Source organism: Enoplosus armatus, chromosome 12 (genome assembly GCF_043641665.1).
Source record: "Enoplosus armatus isolate fEnoArm2 chromosome 12, fEnoArm2.hap1, whole genome shotgun sequence".
Lineage (NCBI taxonomy): Eukaryota > Metazoa > Chordata > Actinopteri > Centrarchiformes > Enoplosidae > Enoplosus > Enoplosus armatus.
In genome coordinates this window covers 2035791-2055123 of record NC_092191.1, presented here as the reverse complement: position 1 = coordinate 2055123, position 19333 = coordinate 2035791, and the positions used below count along the sequence as shown (strand labels likewise).

The 19333-nt window shown below is 44.1% G+C and overlaps 1 protein-coding gene across 5 annotated transcripts in view; it reads left to right on the top strand.

Annotated features, from left to right (window-relative positions):
• Positions 1-19333, top strand: part of LOC139294723 (protein kinase C epsilon type-like) — a 59235-nt gene that overhangs the window by 9723 nt on the left and 30179 nt on the right. For 4 of the 5 annotated variants that reach the window (XM_070916656.1, XM_070916655.1, XM_070916659.1 and 1 more), the window contains exon 2: positions 11001-11064. In XM_070916656.1, coding sequence (XP_070772757.1) covers positions 11001-11064 — 64 coding nt within the window. Of the gene's footprint in view, positions 1-11000; positions 11065-11699; positions 11711-19333 lie in introns of all 5 variants that reach the window. The other variant, XM_070916660.1, reaches the window with a different exon arrangement.

Below are 19333 nucleotides of genomic sequence, written 5' to 3'. Positions count from 1 at the left end.
TCTTTGGCCAGTTGCTAACATGTCAGAGGCATGTGTTGATTTATCGACAGCAGATCTCTTGACCCACGTTCAGTTTTTTCACCAGCTCTACCTCACTGAGCATCTCCAGGTGGGGCTCAGCTATAAGTGATGATGCTGTTAACCTCACCTGCTTACTTTTGGGGAAACATTTGCAATTGATTGCCCGAGAGCACGCTGGGTGCAGGGTAGCATGTGCTCCGTATGGGATACCTACAGACTCGGAGCCACAGACAGAGGAAAGAAAGAAAGAAGAAATCAGCACATACTGACACGCAGCACAAAGGTATAAATACTGCAGAGCTTATGTAACAAGTACAATGAAGTTTATAAATCATAACTTGAAGTGGAGAGTTCAAGCGTCTGTGGAATGTATGTAACATAAATCACCGGTGAGCTCCACAGGGCAGAATTAAACTTAGGAGGGAGACGTCTCCATTTCCTCACAAACAGGATGAGAGAAGAGAAAACACCCCGTCACACACACACACACACTCCCAAAGTGTACGTTTATTACACGCTTAAACAGACAGCAGCACACACATCGGACATCGGACATCCTTATATGATAATTGCAAATGGATTGATGTATTCATGTATTTATGGCAAAGTGGGGGATGGCATTGTTGAACAACTCGTGTATTTCTGCCAAATGTACAGATGGTGTGCATATCTATGATGTGAGACAGCAAAATCAAAATCATTGTTAGACCTACTGAAAATACCTACAGCGGCTATACAGTTGTATCAGAGTGGGTCAGCTGGTGAGGGTGGTCCCCACCATGCAGTGCACTCTCTACTCAGTTAGGCAGTAAAGGTGGGCTGGGTAATGTTTGAAATGTTCCTACAACCTTTTAAAATGTACGTACAAGCAGCCATAGAAGAACTAAAATACCAAAACAGTATTGAGGTTCGATCCTCAGGTTAAAAGACAAACTGCATGTTCACTTCTGCGGTCACACTACGTGCAGGAACCACTCACACGAGCAGAGTTTGTCTTGTACGAAAGATTCAAGTTATCTTCCCCAGATGTCGTCCTGGCTGTGTTGATCTGTCCTGTGTCAGTGAGTCTGTAGCTGTGTAGGCCTCTTTGAGGATACATGCAGCCACATGACTCCAGCTTGACTAAGGCTCATGTGATACTGTAAAAGCTTTGGGACAGCTCTGTGTGTGTGTGTGTGTGTGTGTGTGTGTGCGTCTCAGAGGAATGCGTCTCACTGTGATTAGGTTAAAATGAAGCTCATTAAGCTTCGGTTGACAACATGTGACGTTAATGATTGAATCTTTGAATAAACCTCAGTCAGAGATATAAAAGAGTAAAAATCCTCGAAGGTGCCCAAACATGTCCACAGACACGTCCTTTCCCGGGGCACCTGATGACCTTGTTGCCATGGATACCGTCCAAACAACAAAATAAGAGACACAAACAAACAGTATATTCACGCCACCTTGACTCGAGGCAGGTCTCCTCGACTGATAAACACGCAGCTGAATTAAACCCAGCTAACTTTAATACATTCAGTTTGTCATTAACATGTTCTGGTCTGACATGAAGTGCAGATGCAACTCTGCAGCAAACAGACTTTTCATGAAGGTCCTCATGGTTTGACTGCTTCCTCCTCCATGGTTGAGTGTTACCATGAATGGGAAAGTCCCTTCCATACATTTTATTCCCGTGACCCTCCGGTTTCCACCCTTCTAACCAGCTAACAACCCGTGCAGGACTGTGATCGTTTGCTTCTATCTGTTCCTTGAAGGTTCCCTCTGGTGCTCTAAAACTGGTGATCTTTGTGTAAATTACCTGCGCATAAGGACAGGTAACTAAACAATCTTTCCATTGATGGAAGAAAGCAACAGATCCATGTGTTTGAAGGCTTATTATCAGCTGTTTGTGGAACAGGATATTACAAGGATTAGGCTCTCCTGTTATATTTGGTTAGTGCCTAAAATATCCTTCATGTTAAGGAGACCTGGCTAACATTTAGGCAAATGTGAATGGGTATTATTGTTTTATTATTATTGAAAACAGCTTCATCAGGTAAGTACAATTTAACATTATATATATTCTTTTTTTTTTGAGGTTTCAGCTGCGTCTCAGGTCATCAGTGAATGGATACGATAAAAGTTAGTAAGTGGACCTTTAGTTGAGAGCTTAATGTCACACAGACTGATCCCAATGTCAAAATAGACCTCTCAAATACCTAACCATAAATGTATAGTTTAGTTTAGGTTTAAATGCTTCTGGAGGTATTTCACAGACGCATCCAGCTGTTTGTTCTTCCAGGACAGATGTAGACATGTTAATTAGCCCATAATGAGCCAAACAGCCCCAATATAAATCTTTAAGAAGAGCTAATGGTCGACTAATGCTTCAGGTATGTTTTGAGTTAGTGTTGGGGGAAGGACAATATTATGTGTGTGTGTGTGTGTGTGTAAGATAACCCAGAGACAATTTCCTTAAGGCAACATGTTCAAGTAGATCACAGTGTACAAGAGAACTGGCAAATGACCAAGAACAGGCCATGCTATAGGCTGGCGTGTGTGTGTATATATACTTGTGTATACTTGTGTGGAGCAGTGTGTTTATGAGATATAAAGAGAGATATATAAATAGGAGAGGGAAGCCAAGTTATGGTGTAAATGTTAACACCACTGCATGTGTTTGTGCATATGTGTGTGATGGTGACTGTACGTAGTAGAAGCAGGTGGGTGTGTGGGCGGCCTCTTCCACTCTCCTCCACTCATGCTGAGAGTGAGGGAGCAATAAAGACGAGTATTATGAGAGTGTAACAGAGGAGATGGACGTATAGAGCGCAGCTGTCTCTCTCATCGGCGGTTTCCTGCTCTGTTCATTCAGATTCTCCGTCCAGCATAAAGGAGGTGCAGCGAAGGTGTTAATGAACTTTGGGAAGTTTGATGTTTGTTTGCCACAAACATTTTGAATAAAAGGCTCCATGCATGAACAAAAACTATGTATGTGAGAATGTATGAATCTAATATGAAACAATATTGGCTTGTTATCTATAATTTGCCAAAAGTGCATCTGTGTTTGTCTGTTTGATATTTTTCCGTGGACATTTTAGTATTCATGTTCTTTTCATTTTATCCTTCATCTTCATCACTTTGTAAATTCTGTTTCAATGTAAGCACTACTGACTAGACCCTGGCTGTTAGCTTATCTCAGATGTATCAGTGCCAGCATGCACTGTATGTTGAGTAACAAGAAATAGCAGTACAGAAAAGACATTCATCATCATTTGAAGCCGTTTATTTTTCACATCTTGGTCCCAATTTAACAACCAAATTTAATGGGTCAAAGACGCTGATGTTGATGTGTTTTTATCTAAAAAGAACAGCTATGTGTAGGCATAGCTTTAGAAACGTTCTGCATGTTTCTGTCTTTGTGGGTACAGAGTTTTATGCATCTAGCCTCTTGTGTCTCTACCAATATCTTTGACTATCTTCTCCCAGCCTCCCTCTCCCCTGTGTCCTCCTCCTCCTCCCCCTCCTCCTCCTCCTCCTCGTCTGCCCTCATACGTGTCATCAACCCTGCCGTGAGTCAGTTAGAGGTTGATGCACATGTTTCTCCTCCATCTCTGCTTCTCTCTCTTCCGTTATTTCAGCCTATGATCTCTATGTGAACCCACAAGGAAACACTCACTGCTGCTCATTTTCAGATCATACAACTATTGGCAGAGAGGACCTCAGAGGCGTGTTCACACTGTACTGTACTTTGGATGATCTAATAGGATGGATTGCAAATTGTTTCACCAGTTTTGTCTGTATTTTGACTGCGGCATGGACCAAAACATAAATACTCGCATTGTGAAATAAGACAAATACATCAGCTATATTTGCTGTGGGCTAAATCTATGGACATTTTTTTACATATTTAAGTTCCCAAAGTCGTCATCCACCTGAGCCTCCTCCGGTTCTGTTGGTACACATACTGGTTAACTTCCAGTTAGTTGTTATTTGCAGCATGTTGTTTTTCATGTTGACTCTCTGCAACAGGGAGCGTGTGAAAATCTATAGGTATGCTTTTGAAAAACTGATCCTTGAGGCTAGAAGATATGAATCTGTTTGTACTATTTTAAACACAAACACTTACTACACAACAGTATTATCAAAAGCTCTTGTGTTCTCTCATGTATGTCTTCACCGTCAACAAGAGGAGCCTGTTTCCTGTGAACTGGTGAACAGTGTCATCTGGCTGCAGGAGGAAGAGAAAGGGTTTTGATCCAAAAGAGCAGAACATTTGGTGAAAATCATTTTAAACTGACAACAGTGTGACCCTCATTTATCTTTATTAAGGTTCTCCAAATGTTTTGTTGTTCTTGAATTTGTATATTTTGCCACAAAGAGGAAGAAAAACAGATATTGAGTCATAAAGTTGAAGAATATACGTGACATTAAGTTCTAACGGCTAACAAAACTAGTACAACTAACTGAGGTCTTAGTAGTTCACATGAGACAGTGAAACAGAAAACGTGTGTGTGTGTGTGTGTGTGTGTGTGTGTGTGTGTGTGTCACCATAGCTGGCCTGTTCACAATGCTGCTGCATCACTTATTCAACAGGGACAAATTAGGCATGGACAGACACGGCTAAACAGGAGGACAGGCATGAGTGGCTGCCGACAGGAGGCCGTGGGGGTGTGAGTGTGTGTGTGTGTGTGTGTGTGTGTGTGTGTGTGTGTGTGTGTGTGTGTGTGTGTGTGTGTGTGAGAGAGAGAGTGTGTGTGTGTGTGTGTGTGTTCAGGGCTGTTCTGGTTTGTTTGAAGTAAATCCAGTGCATTAGCAGCAGGAGTGAGTCCAGCTGTATAAAGTTGTTCTCCAGTGCCTGTGTGTGTGTGTGTGTGTGTGTGTGTGTGTGTGTGTGTGTGTGTGTGTGTGTGCGTGTGTCTGCTGCATCTTATCTGTTCTGCTCTCAGCTGTTTTTATTTATTTATTTGTGTCCATTTGTTCGTCATAAACTGACTGTAACACGTCGACTGTAACAGGTATTCATTTCAGTGCATCCATTACTGCTCTCCTCTGCAGGCTCTCTCTCTGCATGCATATAGACTGCGCTGCTGTACTTCTATTCTTGTGAGGACAAAGTCCTCGAAAGTGAGGACAATTTGTCCAGTCCTCACTTCTTCAAAGGCTGTTTGAGGGTTGAGGTTTATGGTTAAGGTTGAAGTTAAGGTTAAGGGCGCACTCCTCAGTGTATTATCATGGTTAGTACTACTTGAAAACAGTTGTATAATGTCACCTCAGGCTCTGGAGGAGTTTTGTCAAGCCTGAGAAAGTAACCCTGATGATGTCATTGTGTCTTAGCGTTTATCTCATCTTTGGCTTGGAGGCTACACATTTTTTTTGCGTTACAAACTGCACATGTGGAGTACCAGGCAGGGAGATTCTAACAAAGGGCAGCAATATGGGAGTGTATGATCCAGCATTTTTGAACCATACAAGGGACTAAAAGACAGAGTGTCCCTGCTTTGACTTTAATCTCTCTCTCTCAAGTCCCCCAACTGTATGAAAGACAACACTAGTTGAATATGTACAATACTGCAGTACTGCTTGGTATTAAACCTCAAACTTATTTTGGTAGCAACAGAAATGTGGAGTATCAAAAATTGTTCAAAAGTGTCAGATTCTTTACTTTTTCTTTTGTATAAGAGCTTGATTGAAAACATATTTTTGCTTATGTCAGACTTAAATGTATGTAGGCAGAGTATCACTTTGGCATCTGCACAGAAAGTCAGATATCGTATGTGAGCTCGATACCCAGCCCTAGAAAGGGTTGGTGTTGGTAAAGTTGCAGAATGAGGTCCTCACGAGTATAGTAGTTCAAACATGTGTGTCTGTGAAGGGTCTGCAGTGTGTCAGTCCACAGAGGCCGTGTGCTCTCTGTCACTGAGGACAGATAAAACACAATGTCCTCCCTGTTCTCTCTCTCTTTGTCATTCTCACTGGGATTTTTCTCTCTCTGCGTTTTGATTCGTTGCTTGACTTCTTCATGCCGCTGATGGATTTGCTGTTTATGTGTCAAACGTCTTTTTTTTTTTAACGATATCAGGTTTCTTTTTTTTTTAAAGCTTCTTGGTCCACACTGAAAACAGAAACACACATGAAACCTTTCTCTCTTCCTCCTCTTTCACTTTGGTGAACAAGAAACAGAAAACAGCCTGGACACTCTCCTGCGTCTCAGCACATTAAAACTTTATGTGTCAGTTTAGCCGAACACAGCAGGTGATGTCCTGCATCTCAATTACCAATTTTCCAATGAAGAAGCAGACCTATTTGAGCTGATTTTCACATGGCCTTAAAATAAAGAAATCCATTAAAACCCCAAAGCCATTGCTTCACAAAAAAAGCCACAATAAAACATTTGGCTCTCTTCCTCCTCATCCTCGTCCTCGTTATCAGCTGCTCTTGTATTTGCTGGCTTCCACTGCACATCAACTTATAAATGAAACCGTAAACGCCGACTGTTTGTCTGTTAGTGCGCGTTTACTCCCGTGTTACTGTTCTTTGGTGCACGCGGGTCAGTTCAGGACCGTGACCGCTTCACACTGGAATCTGATCTGATTTAAAAAATAATGTGGACAGCCAAACAAAAAAGATCGGATCTGAGCAATGATCCCTGAGGCTTGCCGTGTGAGCGAAGCCTTAGACTGACATTCTTTATTTTAAACTGGGCTTTATCGATGTCAGATGTCCGATGAGAAGTGAGTCTAAAAAAAGTGTGTGTGTTTGTGTTTGTGTTTGTGTACAGTGTGTCTAGAGTGAATCTGAGCCAAGAGTTCAACGATGTCATGTGCTTTCACTTCAACCTGTGGGTATGTTTGTGTGAGTATAGTGTGTGCCACTGTGTATGTGTGTGTGTGACAGAGTTGGCAGGTGTGGACAGGAGTCATCACTTGCTGAAGGACCTTTATTTTTGGGCCAGTCGAAATCACAAGGAGCTGTCACCACACACACACACACACACACACACAGTAATCACACTTTGGCTTCAGTCAACTTGAATTGACATTTTTACTGTGTGTAAAGTGCATGTTGTGTGTGTGTGGATCAATCTTTTGTGATTGGTAACATGCTGTGGTGGCATTGTTATTTATGACAGTTGAATTAGTTTTTGTTTACATCTGAAGCTTTGTTTACTTGTTAGTTACATTCATGGTGACAGTCAGATTTAAGTACAATAAATGTGTTGTTTCCACAAAGATTAATGTATAACTAATTGTGATGAATAACCCTGGCATTTCAATATTGAACAGAGTAACTGATCATCTCAGAGCCATGACCAACACACACACACACACACACACACACACACACACACACACACACACACACACACACACACACACACGCACGCTTCAGATGCATTAGGGCGGATGGAGGGAAACCTGCTCTATTGAGTTAATGCCTGCAATTTAATTTGCCTCTGTGTGTGTGTGTTTGTGTGTGTGTGTGTGTGTGTGTGTGTGGAGATATATTACTTGTGTTGTGGGGACATAAATCTGTTACCCAGTCACTTCCTTTTGGGGGCAAAAGGCAAGTCCCCATAACGTAAATCATTACATTTTATGCTGAAGGTTAGTGTAAGGTTAGGTTTAGGTTAGGGTAGAGTTAGGGTAAGTCTCCTCTTGCCACGCTGTTAAGGCTAATAGTCAGATATGGGTGTTAACTGCTGCTGGATCTCTGTGTATCTCAGTATCAGTGTCACGTGTAGTGTAGCCATGGACATAGTAATGGAGCTGGTTTTTGTACTGTGAGCCAGCCTTGCCCAGTGGCCAACTGTGGTACTGAGACTAAAAAGTCCTTCAGCACAACAACTAGTGTCGCCACAGACCACCACTGTAAAAGACACATCTGTAAAACTGTTGACAGGACTCCTTGAATTGTCGATTATTACTTATTTTAATATGACTTGCTACACAGTGCACTGCAGACAAAGCTGTTATATCATCTCATTTTCAAGTTTATGTGACAAGTTCAGGTAAAGAGACGATGCTGAGCACAGTGTCCATGGTTTTAACCAGCCCAGTATCTCAAGGAATGATGTCCATACTGGACAATTCTGCACACCACGGTTTACATCCAGTGCCAGCACACACTGTCACCGCAGGAAGTAGTGTGCCCTGTATGTATTGAAGCAAAACTTTGTAAAAAGAAATACTCTGCGTATACATGCTGACACACACACACATCTTCCCTCTTCCTCCTCTGCCAGAGTTAATCGCTCCTGCGTGCCCCTCTTGTGACCTTTGACCTTTGTGTGCGTACAGCCGTCAGCTCTCAGATAAACAGGGAGGAGTAAAACTAGAGCAGTGTGCCGGCCATGTGTATGAGAATTAACACACGCCAACAACCGTCGTGGACACACACACACACACACACACACTGAAGGGCCCTTTCCTTCCTCTGCCGGCTCTATATTTAGTGACATCTGCACCTGTGAGTCTGAGCACGCTCAGTGAGCAGCTGATGCTTGGAGGGCTGTGACATCAGAGGAAGGGAGGTGGTGTGTGTGTGTGTGTGTGTGTTTGGGATGTTTGGGGTCCTCACAGCCTGTTTGCTATTTTCTCTTCTTGGTGACGTCATAATCATCTTGTAATGTATTATCTCAAAGTGGGTGTACTGTGTGAGTGAGCAGAGCTTTAGGAGGATGCGTGCACCATATTCTTCTCTTCTTAATGTATTATTTTTTGATCGACTGATTAGACCAAAAGCCTAGAAACAAGATCCCAGTGCCCAAAGCGCTGCCTTAAAATCTATTGAGCCAGCAGCTTTGTCCTCAAGTTTATCATTTTTAAGTTTTATAGAGTTTCCCTGAAAAATGCCCAGATATTTGAAAGTAAATTTGAAACAGTGTTCACCTCTGAAGCACCTAAAAGATGTGGTAACTTCTGCAAGATAAGACTCTCGCAGTTCTTGTAAGCGTTGATTATGCCCTCCAAGTAGTTAAAACAAGCAGTTTAACTACAGAGTACATTGTGCTGTTCATCGTAATTCTTATGCAATGTTTAATTATTAAATTGAACATGAACAAACAATCAGCCCCAATCACAACTTCATCCCTTTCCAGAAAACATTGTTTTACGCAGCCTAATTTTAGTGTGCGTGGATGCAGAAACAAAACACTTCTCTAACGCAATTGTTGATACACCTACACTTCTTCTCCCCATATCTGACAGACAGACAACACTAACCCTTTCTTTGAATGACACTGGTAACAAAAACAGCCCAAATTTCAATGGTGTTCAAGTGATTTTCTTGTTTATAATGTATAAAATCCCGGCTCCCTCCTCCTCCTCTGCCAGAGTCATGGTAATATTCTGCCACCCTCATCTGTCCATCTACCACAACGACTTCCTTCCTTCCGTTCCTTCTAGTAGAAAATGCAGATGGATGAGAATAATTATCATGTTAAACCTCAAAATGCTCTCAGTGTACAGCCTCGCTTGATAATGAAGATCTATTAAGCCCCCCCCCAAAAAATGTGCCGGTCCTGGAACAAGCAGGATATGAAGAGTGTGTTAACAAAAAAAATCAGGCACTTTCACATTGGAACGAGCCCACAAACTTTCTCTGTCCTCCCCCTCATGCGTCTCTCTTTCTGCTTTCCATCTCCTACTGTATACATTACTGAACCCACGCCTGTTCGCCTTCACTGCACCAAGTCCTCACTTAGTACTGTTCACTGCGTGTGTGTGTGTGTGCAAAGGTGGATTATAGACGCTGTGGGTGGTGCAAGCTGCTGGTAGAGACTCTGTGAGCCCCCGGCCGATGCCCAGTTGCTTTCATGAGATGAGCTCAAATGCACTCAGGCCTACTCACACACACACACACACACACACACACACACGTGCAGACACTCAATAGCACATTCAGACTCCATATGTGTGTGTGAGGTGTATATATGACGTGTGTGTGTGTGTGTGTGTGACAGGATATGTGTCAACCTCCAGTTCTCTGTAAGTCACACACCACAGTGTGTGTTTTTTTCTCTCCAACCTTCTTCCTTCTACATGTTACCACATTACCGCCGTGTTGCAAGTGATACTGTGAGATTTCGGCCAAACAGGATGTTACAATCACGCACTTTCCCACAGGTTGGCAACACGTCCGTGGTGGTGGTGAGTGGGTGGATGGCTTTAGATGAGTTCTTTTCCGATAACAATATATAGCAGGTTATGGAAAATGTTTGCAAAATCACGTGAAATAATCATATTGACAGAGCTGTCGTCTGCGATAGCGAACGGAATATCTTTGGGTTTTGGACTGTTGATAAAAACAAGCAATTTTACGCAACTTATTTTGGAATTGGAAATGAATCAATAGGGAAAATAATCAGTAGCTGCAGTAAAGCTTGTGCCAGTGCTCAGAATGAATACGCTTGCAGTAATGGCTAGTTCAATGGTAGAGGTGCCAGCGTTATGTTCTTTTGCTGTAAAACATTTTTGACTTTCGATTTCTTCTATTCCTGTAGTTCACAAATTGTAAGAAGAGATGATTTTAGCCTTAAAGAAGATTCCTGCTAGCCTCTCTTCCACCAGCTTCATCCGTCTTTCTAAAAAGCTGAAACATGACACTGGAGGTTTCTGCGTGGTCTCAGTTAAGTGTGTATCTAAAGCTTCACCTGGTGTAAGACTCATAAGAGCAGTAGTGGTTGAATACCTAACAGAGTTCTCTTGGATAAAATGTCAAGGCGTTGAGTACTTCCTGCCCAGTACAGAAGCATAGGGCACATCTATAGTTTAATGAAGCATTTTCAACTCAGCAAACAACACAGAAAATACCATGACTGCCTAAAATAACGTGTCTGCAAATGTATCAGCGACTCTCTTCTGCACAGTTGCTATGACAACATGCACTTTGCACCATATCAGCTACAAAGACTTGAAGATCAATTAAAGCTGATTGTTTTAACTCATATTTGTTCTCTCTCTCTCTCCCTTCCTTCTTTCTCACCTCTCTGTCTGCAGATTGACCTGGAGCCCGAGGGGAAGGTGTACGTGGTTATCGACCTATCAGGATCTTCCAGTGAAGGTAAGAACTCAATACACGCTGATGCTATCTGTTTTATTGTTGTTTCTTTCTTCTGTTAATGACACATAAGAGCTGATGTAGCTGAAGCTTTCAGCCTAAAGCGATAATGTGTCCACTTCTGTCGTTTTATTTCCCCGGATTATCTGCTGATGAGGACTATTAAGAGGCAGCAGGATTATATATTTCTTTCTGTTGAGTCATTGTGGCTATCACAGCTAATCGGACGTACTGAGTTCCTCTTGTTTTTACTCCAGAAAATATAAATAATAAATAATAAATAGATATAAAACTACTCTTTCCGTGAGAATGTATCTGGATGTGGGTTTTATGCACTGTAGCGTTTATAATAGCTAATATCTGCGACAACTGCATCATAACAATGACCAGAGTAGCAAATCTTCTATATACATATATAAAGAAAAGTCCAGTACATATTGATAATGGTGGCTTGCAGATGGGAAAACTACATTTTAAATATGCATCAAGCTTTGTTTAGTTTCTTGCATCAGGCAGCTCTTTCAATCGGTTTGGGTTCAGAAATCTCCAAATCCAAAAATGCCAAATGTTACAACACACTTTGGAGTGAGGGTGGAGTTTTTTTTGCTCAGTTTAAGATGTCTAACAAGCCTTGTGAGCACCAAAGGTAGTGATATATATGTGTTAAGCATTGCAGTTTTGCCTGCATGGAGTAAATGTGTAAGTACACTTAAAAAGGCATGTCGACCCACTATCGAATGAAGAGCCCTCTCATGACTGAAGTGTGCATTTTACATGTGTGAACAGGCTTAAAGAGAGGCCTGTGCACCATGAACCAGATGAAATGTTAACAAAATGTTTACAGCCTTTCTTCAGTGCAGTCAGTGTGTAAAATCTTATCATAACCAAAAAGAATGAAACAGAGAACTGGGAGTTTGAATCCTTTGAGTGACAAACATCCGTCCGTTTGATGGAAAAGAAAAAATAAAGGATGGATGAAAGGATTTTGTGCTGTCACTTAAACAGTGACATCAAAAAGTACACGACAGCAACACACGAGACGGAAATATAATCCAGTTCTAATGAGTTTTTCTTTCGTGGGATTCAGTCAGTTTACTTGGAAGGGAATTATAAGCGTATTAGCTGATCAACCACATTCATATTGATCTAGATGACAGTTACGCTGCTGTTGTTTCAAGTCATTTATGCATCATGTTAATGTGTTATTGTTGAGCTTTTAGAGGGAATTTAGGGGAAAGATGTAACACTATACTGTATATCAGGTACATTACACAGCTGCTCTCTCTTTGACGCTGATGTCTGGTGTGTGTGTGTGTGTGTGTGTGTGTTGTCAAAGGTGCCTGTGGTTTCTCAGTAAAAGCTTTGTAAAAGTAAGTAAGTAAGTAATGTGTTGAGTAACCTTTTCCTGCTGCCTCTTCCTTCTCAATCTTTACATCTGCCTCTCATTTCAGTTGCCCTCAAATTCATCTTACTGACGCTGAGGTGCTCTCACTCTCTGATATACTCAATTATAAGGGGTAGCGTTGTATTGATTGATCTTTTAAAATTGAATGTAACTTTCAAGTTTTAAATTAGGACTCTAAAATGTGTGTTTGTGTGCTTCTGTCAGCCATGTGCAAGCAACAGCTTTAGATGGGGAAATAGATAATGCGAGTTTCCTGATGATGTCATACAGTAAGAGCTTTTCTGCTGAAGTTTAATGATGACGTTATTTATAATGTGAAATGCTGCGGTCAGAGTTGAGATGATTATGTTCACTGTAAGTCCAAGATATTACATTTAAAAAGCTGACCAGTATTATATGTAGTGATGCAGTGTTCTGATCTGCCACCTCTATGGTTACGTTCAGGTGACTATAACTGCTTGGTTAGCTCACGGAAAGACGGCCTTCAGGGTTAAAAGAACAGCGCTGACTGTTGGTTGGAGACGGGACGCGAACAGTCACTCGCTCCGTATTACCATCCGCCCACCCCGACTTCTTCTGGCATGATGGTGTCGTGCTACTTTTACCGTTGCTGCTCAGCGAGGACCGACAGTTCACACGACTTGTCAGGGAAACATAATCACGAGGTGCATACGATCCCTGCACCGTCGAGCGTGTCTCTGCTGTATGCCACAAGTCAAGAAGTTTAATTGTCCAGAGGATTTGGAAGAAAATGTTTGAGTAGCTGTTGTGTGTTCGAAACGGCATGAAGCCATCCACACACACACACAGACACACACACACACACACACACACAGTCAGATTTGTAGAGCTTGGATAGGTGTGGAAATGTGAAGGAAGCATGAACACACACACACACACACACACACACACACACACACATTGAAGGCCAAGAGAGATCAGCTGTGAGAGAGAGAGAGAGAGAGAGAGAGAGGAGATCTGGTAGACACATGAACAGCTCCCTGTCTGTCTGTCCGTCTGTCTCCTGTCTGTCTGTTACTGTGCATTACTGTAACAGGCATTTACACACTGTACATCCTCCATGGCTTCAGCTGTAGAACCAATGAGCTGATGAATGCAGTTCGGTTGGGATCATTCCTCACTGCTGTGGGCTGCTTCTCAGGCCGTAAATCAGCTCCAGGTCCAGCACCAGACTGCCAGTCTCAGACCAAGTAACCAGTGACAGCAGGGTTCAGGTTGTGTCATCACCAGCTGAACTTCACATTGTTCCTCAGTCAAATCAGTCCTGTGCACAGCTTTTGTCCTTCATCAGATATTAGTCCACTGCTCCAGAGTGAACTTTTACTAGTGTTTGTGCATCTGTGTGTGTGTGTGTGTGTGTGTGTGTGTGTGCACCAGATTATGTGTTAGAGAGACATGACAGAATGGAAGAAGAGAAAGACAGAGAGGGAGTTAACCGGAGGTCGAAAGAGGGGGAGAGGGGGGAGAGGGGGGTGAGGGGGGTGATAAATTGATTAGTAAAGTGGAGTGTTCTCTAATGGACCAGTTACATCATCGGAAAAGAGAGAGAGAGAGAGAGAGAGACACAGAGAGAGAGAGAGACAGAGAGAGAGAGAGAGAGAGACACACAGAGAGACAGAGAGAGAGATTTTTTTTGATTTTTACAAAAACACTTTATTTACATACTTCACATATTTACAGACAACTCAATAAAGTGCTAATTAAAAATAAGTTATCCAGTAAAAACCTGTGCAAAATGCAATTCATCATTATTAACAGAACAGATGATGTCTCCGTAGCACCAGCGCTGTCTAAAAGCGTCCAAATCACCAATGTGTTTAAAAAACCTGTATTCGAGCCACAGTCTGGCCCTGATGTTGCAGAGCCAGACTGACCTGGCCTCCTGTCCCTCCCGGTTCTCCACCCGGTTCTTCCTGCTTATATATATGGCCATTTTTGCTTCTCCTGAGAGGAAGTTTAGGAGCTGCCACTTCTCTCTGTTTGTCTTGTTGTAGCCAGCTCCCATAATAAAAACACTCTGAGAAAACTTCACACCAAAGAGACTAAAAACCAACGTTAGAAGAGTGAAGAACTCCGTGAGTCTCTGACACTCAGTAAAAACATGGAAGACAGTCTCGCGGAGATCACAGAATGGACACTTGTTAAAAACAGCTGGATTAAGAACAGAAATAAAAGCATTGGAGGCGACGGCACCATGTAAAATCCTCCACTGGAGGTCGGCAGTCCGTTTCTTTAGGGGAGGTTTGTACAAAATCCTCCACTGTGGGCTGGGTCCGGTTTCCCCGGCCAGTCTTTTAGTCCACACAGTGGGGGGCCTGTTGCTCAGTCCTTTTCTGTTAGTGCTTTTTACACAGTTGGAATAAAAAGTATTTTTGTCCGCTCTGTGCAAAGTCAGTTTGTTTGGGTGAATGACAGTCAGCAGGGGGCCGGTCAGGTCTCCTAACCCTGGGCTCAGGTAGATCTCCGGAAACGGGTCTGCGGGGTCCGGTTTGGTCGTTCCCTGGCTGTAGTCCATTAGGAGGCTCTTCTCCTCTCCAGAGAGCCTCTGACTCCAGAGCTCCAGGATCCCCTGAGCCATCCGGACCGAGCGCAGACCCAACAAAGAGCCCAGGGCCACAGCATCGCTCAGCGCCGGCCCCGCCGCATCCACTAGCTGCTGTAGGCACAGGGTCCTGGACCTGCACAGCGCCCCCATCAGGCCGGGTGTGGCGCTGCTGCTGATATCCAGCCTGGCCCCGTGTATCAGTGGCTCTTTCAACAACCAGTGCAGAGAGTCAGACTTCTGGCACCTTTTTTTATTAAAAAGGGTCCAGGACTTAAAAACACCCTGATAAAACGGAGGCAGCCCACTTAACTTTAAAAGTTTTAAATCAGTTAAGAACAGAGCAGCATCCAGCCCCAGGTTGTTAGCACGTCTGAGAATGCAGCTGGCCACGTCTCTCCAGACTAAATCTGCTGGACCTGTTAGATATTTTTGTATAAATTGGAGCCTAAAAGTGGCTGTTCGGCTGGCCAGGTGGACGAGGCCCTGTCCCCCCTCATCTCTGGCTAAAAACAGCACCCCTTGTGGCACCCAATGCAGACCGTCCCAAAAAAAATCCACCATTTTCCTCTGTATTTCTGCTAATAGGCCTGAGGGGGGGTCGATACATGTTAAACGGTGCCACAGTTGGGATGCCACAAGGTTGTTTAAAACCAGAACCCTACCTTTAAAAGACATTTGAGGGAGCAGCCATTTCCATTTGGAAAGTTTTCCTTCAATCTTTTCTGTGACGTTCTCCCAGTTCTTCTGGACCATGTTTTCTTTTCCGAGAAACACTCCCAGGTACTTTAGGCCGTCTCTCTTCCAGGCCAGGCTCTGGGGAAGAACTGGGAGACCGTCACGCCATTCACCGACAGCGAGGGCTTCACTCTTTTTCCAATTCACCCTCGCTGCCGATGTAATGCTAAATTTTTCCACCATAGTGGCTAAAAGGTCTGCATCCCTCTGGCTTCTGATAAAAACAATGACGTCATCGGCGTATGCCGATAAAACAATGTTTCTACTAAAACCAGGTAAAACCAGTCCTTGTATGCTGGAGCGTATCTTGTTCAGTAGGGGTTCTAGGGAGAGTGCATAGAGCATCCCCGACAGAGCACAGCCCTGCCGGACCCCTCTATACACTCTAAAAGGAGCACACAGACCGCCGTTAAACTTCAGCACACTCTCCACGTCACTGTACAACACCTTGATCTTAGCTATGAAACCTGCGCTGAACCCAAACTTCTCCATGACCTTCCAGAGGAAGTTGTGCTCAACGCGGTCAAAAGCCTTTTCCTGGTCTAGAGAAATCAGACCAGTGTTTATACCCAATGAGCTAGAGACCTCCAAAACATCCCTAATTAGGTAGACATTGTCTACCATGGACCTGCCGGGCACACAGTAGGTCTGGTCCCGATGGATGACCTGCTCCATAGCTCCCCTCAGCCTGTTGGCCAAGGCCTTGGACAGAAGCTTGTAATCCACACACAGCAAAGACACGGGGCGCCAGTTTTTGATGTCCTGAAGGTTTCCTTTTTTTGGCAAGAGCGTAAGAACAGCTCTGCGGCAGGACATCGGCATGGAACCAGAGGCCAGACTTTCATTAAAAACATCTAAAATATCTACTGCTAAAATGTCCCAGAAGGCTTTATAAAACTCTATTGTCAGGCCGTCAATGCCGGGAGCCCTCCGACCCTGCATACTTTGCAGAGCGGCCTGAAGCTCCCGCATCTGCAGCGGCTCCTCGAGCTGGGAGTTAGTATCTCCAGAGACCTGAGGAAGTTCACTGCAGAACTCCTCCAGCAGTGTGTCTTCCTCCTCGTACTCAGTAGAATACAGAGTGGAGTAAAACTCCACCGCCCGCCTTCTGATCTGGCCTGGCTCCATGAGCTCCTGCCCCGTGTCTGACAGCAAGGAGTGGATTACTTTCTTCTGTCCATTCTTCTTCTCCAGGCCGAAGAAGAAGCTAGAGGGAGCATCCATCTCAGCGATGTTCTGAAATCGGGACCTGACCAGTGCACCCTGTACTTTACTGTCTAGCAAGTCGGCTAAAGCCAGTTTTTTTACTTTGAGGACTTCAATATATCCTCGATCTCCTGTGGACTCACTCATTTTCTCTAGTTCCACTATGTCACTCTCCAGGTCCTTCATAGATCTGGTGACGTCTCGTGTAACATTGAGGGTGTGCTGTTGACATAGAAGTTTAATTTCAGTCTTCCCATGGTCCCACCACTGCCTGAGACTGCTAAAATCACCCTTCCTCTGTCTAAAAACACCCCAGAAATACACGAGAACCTCCCTGAACTTTTTGTCACATGTTAAAACAGAATTAAAATGCCAATATGCACTTTTCGGCAAAATATTTCTAATAAAAACATGACATAAAAGCAGGGAATGATCCGTAAAACCAGCAGGTATAATTCTGCACATTTTAAATATATTAAAATGATGCTTAAAACAATAAATACGGTCAAGTCTGGCTGAGGAGATCCTACTCTCTCTGAGGTGGGACCATGTGTACTGTCTGCTGTCTGCGTGCATCCTCCTCCACACGTCCACCAGGCCATGAGAGTGGACCAGCTGCCCCAGAGCATGCTGGGATGCTGGATGAGGCTCTGCGTGGTTGCGATCTAAAGACGCATTTTCAGTACAATTAAAATCCCCACCCAAGAATAAAAAATCCTCCGAGGCACAGCTGTTTAAAACATCATTAACTTTTTGTAAAAACAGCTTCCTCTCTGCACCGTTTGCTGGAGCATACACATTGATAAAAACAGCAGTGAAATGTTCAAAACGAGCTTTAGTTAAAAGTAACCTCCCCTCAATAAAATGCTCGACCTCCAGCGAGACTGGAGAGAAGTTCCTGGAGAAGAGGAAGCCCACTCCTCCACTTAGAGTGGTGTTGTGGCTTAAAATGGCTTCCCCTTCCCACTCTCTCCTCCAGTCTGCCTCATTTTCAGAATTACTGTGCGTTTCTTGTAAAAACATGACATCAATGTGCTTCATTCTGGCAATTTCATAAATACGTTCTCTCTTACTTGCATCTCGGGCTCCATTGACATTTAAACTTCCCACTTTAAAGACATCCATGTTAAGTGAGATATTAAGAACAACAATTAAAACCAATAAGTTAATTAAAACACACATTGGAGTTTTTGACATCATCACTGTTCATTTGTTTCTTTACTTTAAGCACAAGTTTTTTCAACCTAAAACCCTCCTGGTCAGTGAGGCCAGACTCCTCTCTTTGGCTCATGTGGAGTCTGGCCGATGAATAAAACACTGATAAATCAGGGAAATGATCTTCCACTTTAACACCATGTTGGTTCTTTGTCTGTAAGAGAAAAGACCTGATCTTTTCTGCAGTGTACAGCTTTCTCTGCTGGCTGCTGCTCAGTTTAAAACACGGCACATCACTGCTGTCCGACACACACTCCTCCTCACTCCCGCTTTCATCCGTCTGCACCTGTTTCCTCACGGTGTCCTCCCCAACTTTACTTGTTTTTGCCTCACTGGCTGCATTTTTTGTTTGTCTCCTGCGTTTGTTAGCAGGTTTTGGTTTTTCTGTTGCTGTTGCTGCTGCTGCCTCCTCCTCCATCTCCGCTTCCTCCACCTGCTCACTCCACACAACACTTTCCTCACCTGACTTATTTTCCTGTGTTCCACTTTCCTCACCTGCCTGTATCTCTCCTGACTTACCTGTCTCACTGACCTCACCTGTTCTGTTTATCTGTTCCACCTCCCCACTGTCACCTGTTTCTGACCCCTTTTCTCCCCCAACCTCACTGTCCCCTACTTCACCTACACCCTCACCACCTTTTCCTTCATCACACCCACTTCCACCATGTACATTATCCCGTGACACCCCGTGCACCGGGTCAGACACGGCAGCCAAACGACGCGTCAAGGCTCGCGGAGCCGCAATCGGCCGCGCGGAAGCGGGGCCCGGCCCCGCGACAGCGGCCACCCCGGGTGGAGAGACCGCCGCCGGGGAGCCGGACCCGCCAGCGGCGGCCGCCCCCAGCCCCGAGACAACGGGCGGCCCCGCCGCAGCGCCGGTCGCCCCCCCCGGGCCAGGCCGAGCCGGATCACCGCGCCTCGGACAGGCCTTCACGGTGTGTCCCTCCTCACCGCAACCAAAGCACTTCATTACCGATGAGGTTGCAAATATCACGTAGTCATAATCATCTACTTTAAGGTGGAAGCGGAGGTTGAGCTCCTCGTCCCGGTTGTTCAGTATCATATATAACTGTCTCCGGTGAGACACTACGTGCTTCAGTAACTGAGATCTGCATCCAGACAGGATCTTTTTGATGGGGGAAACC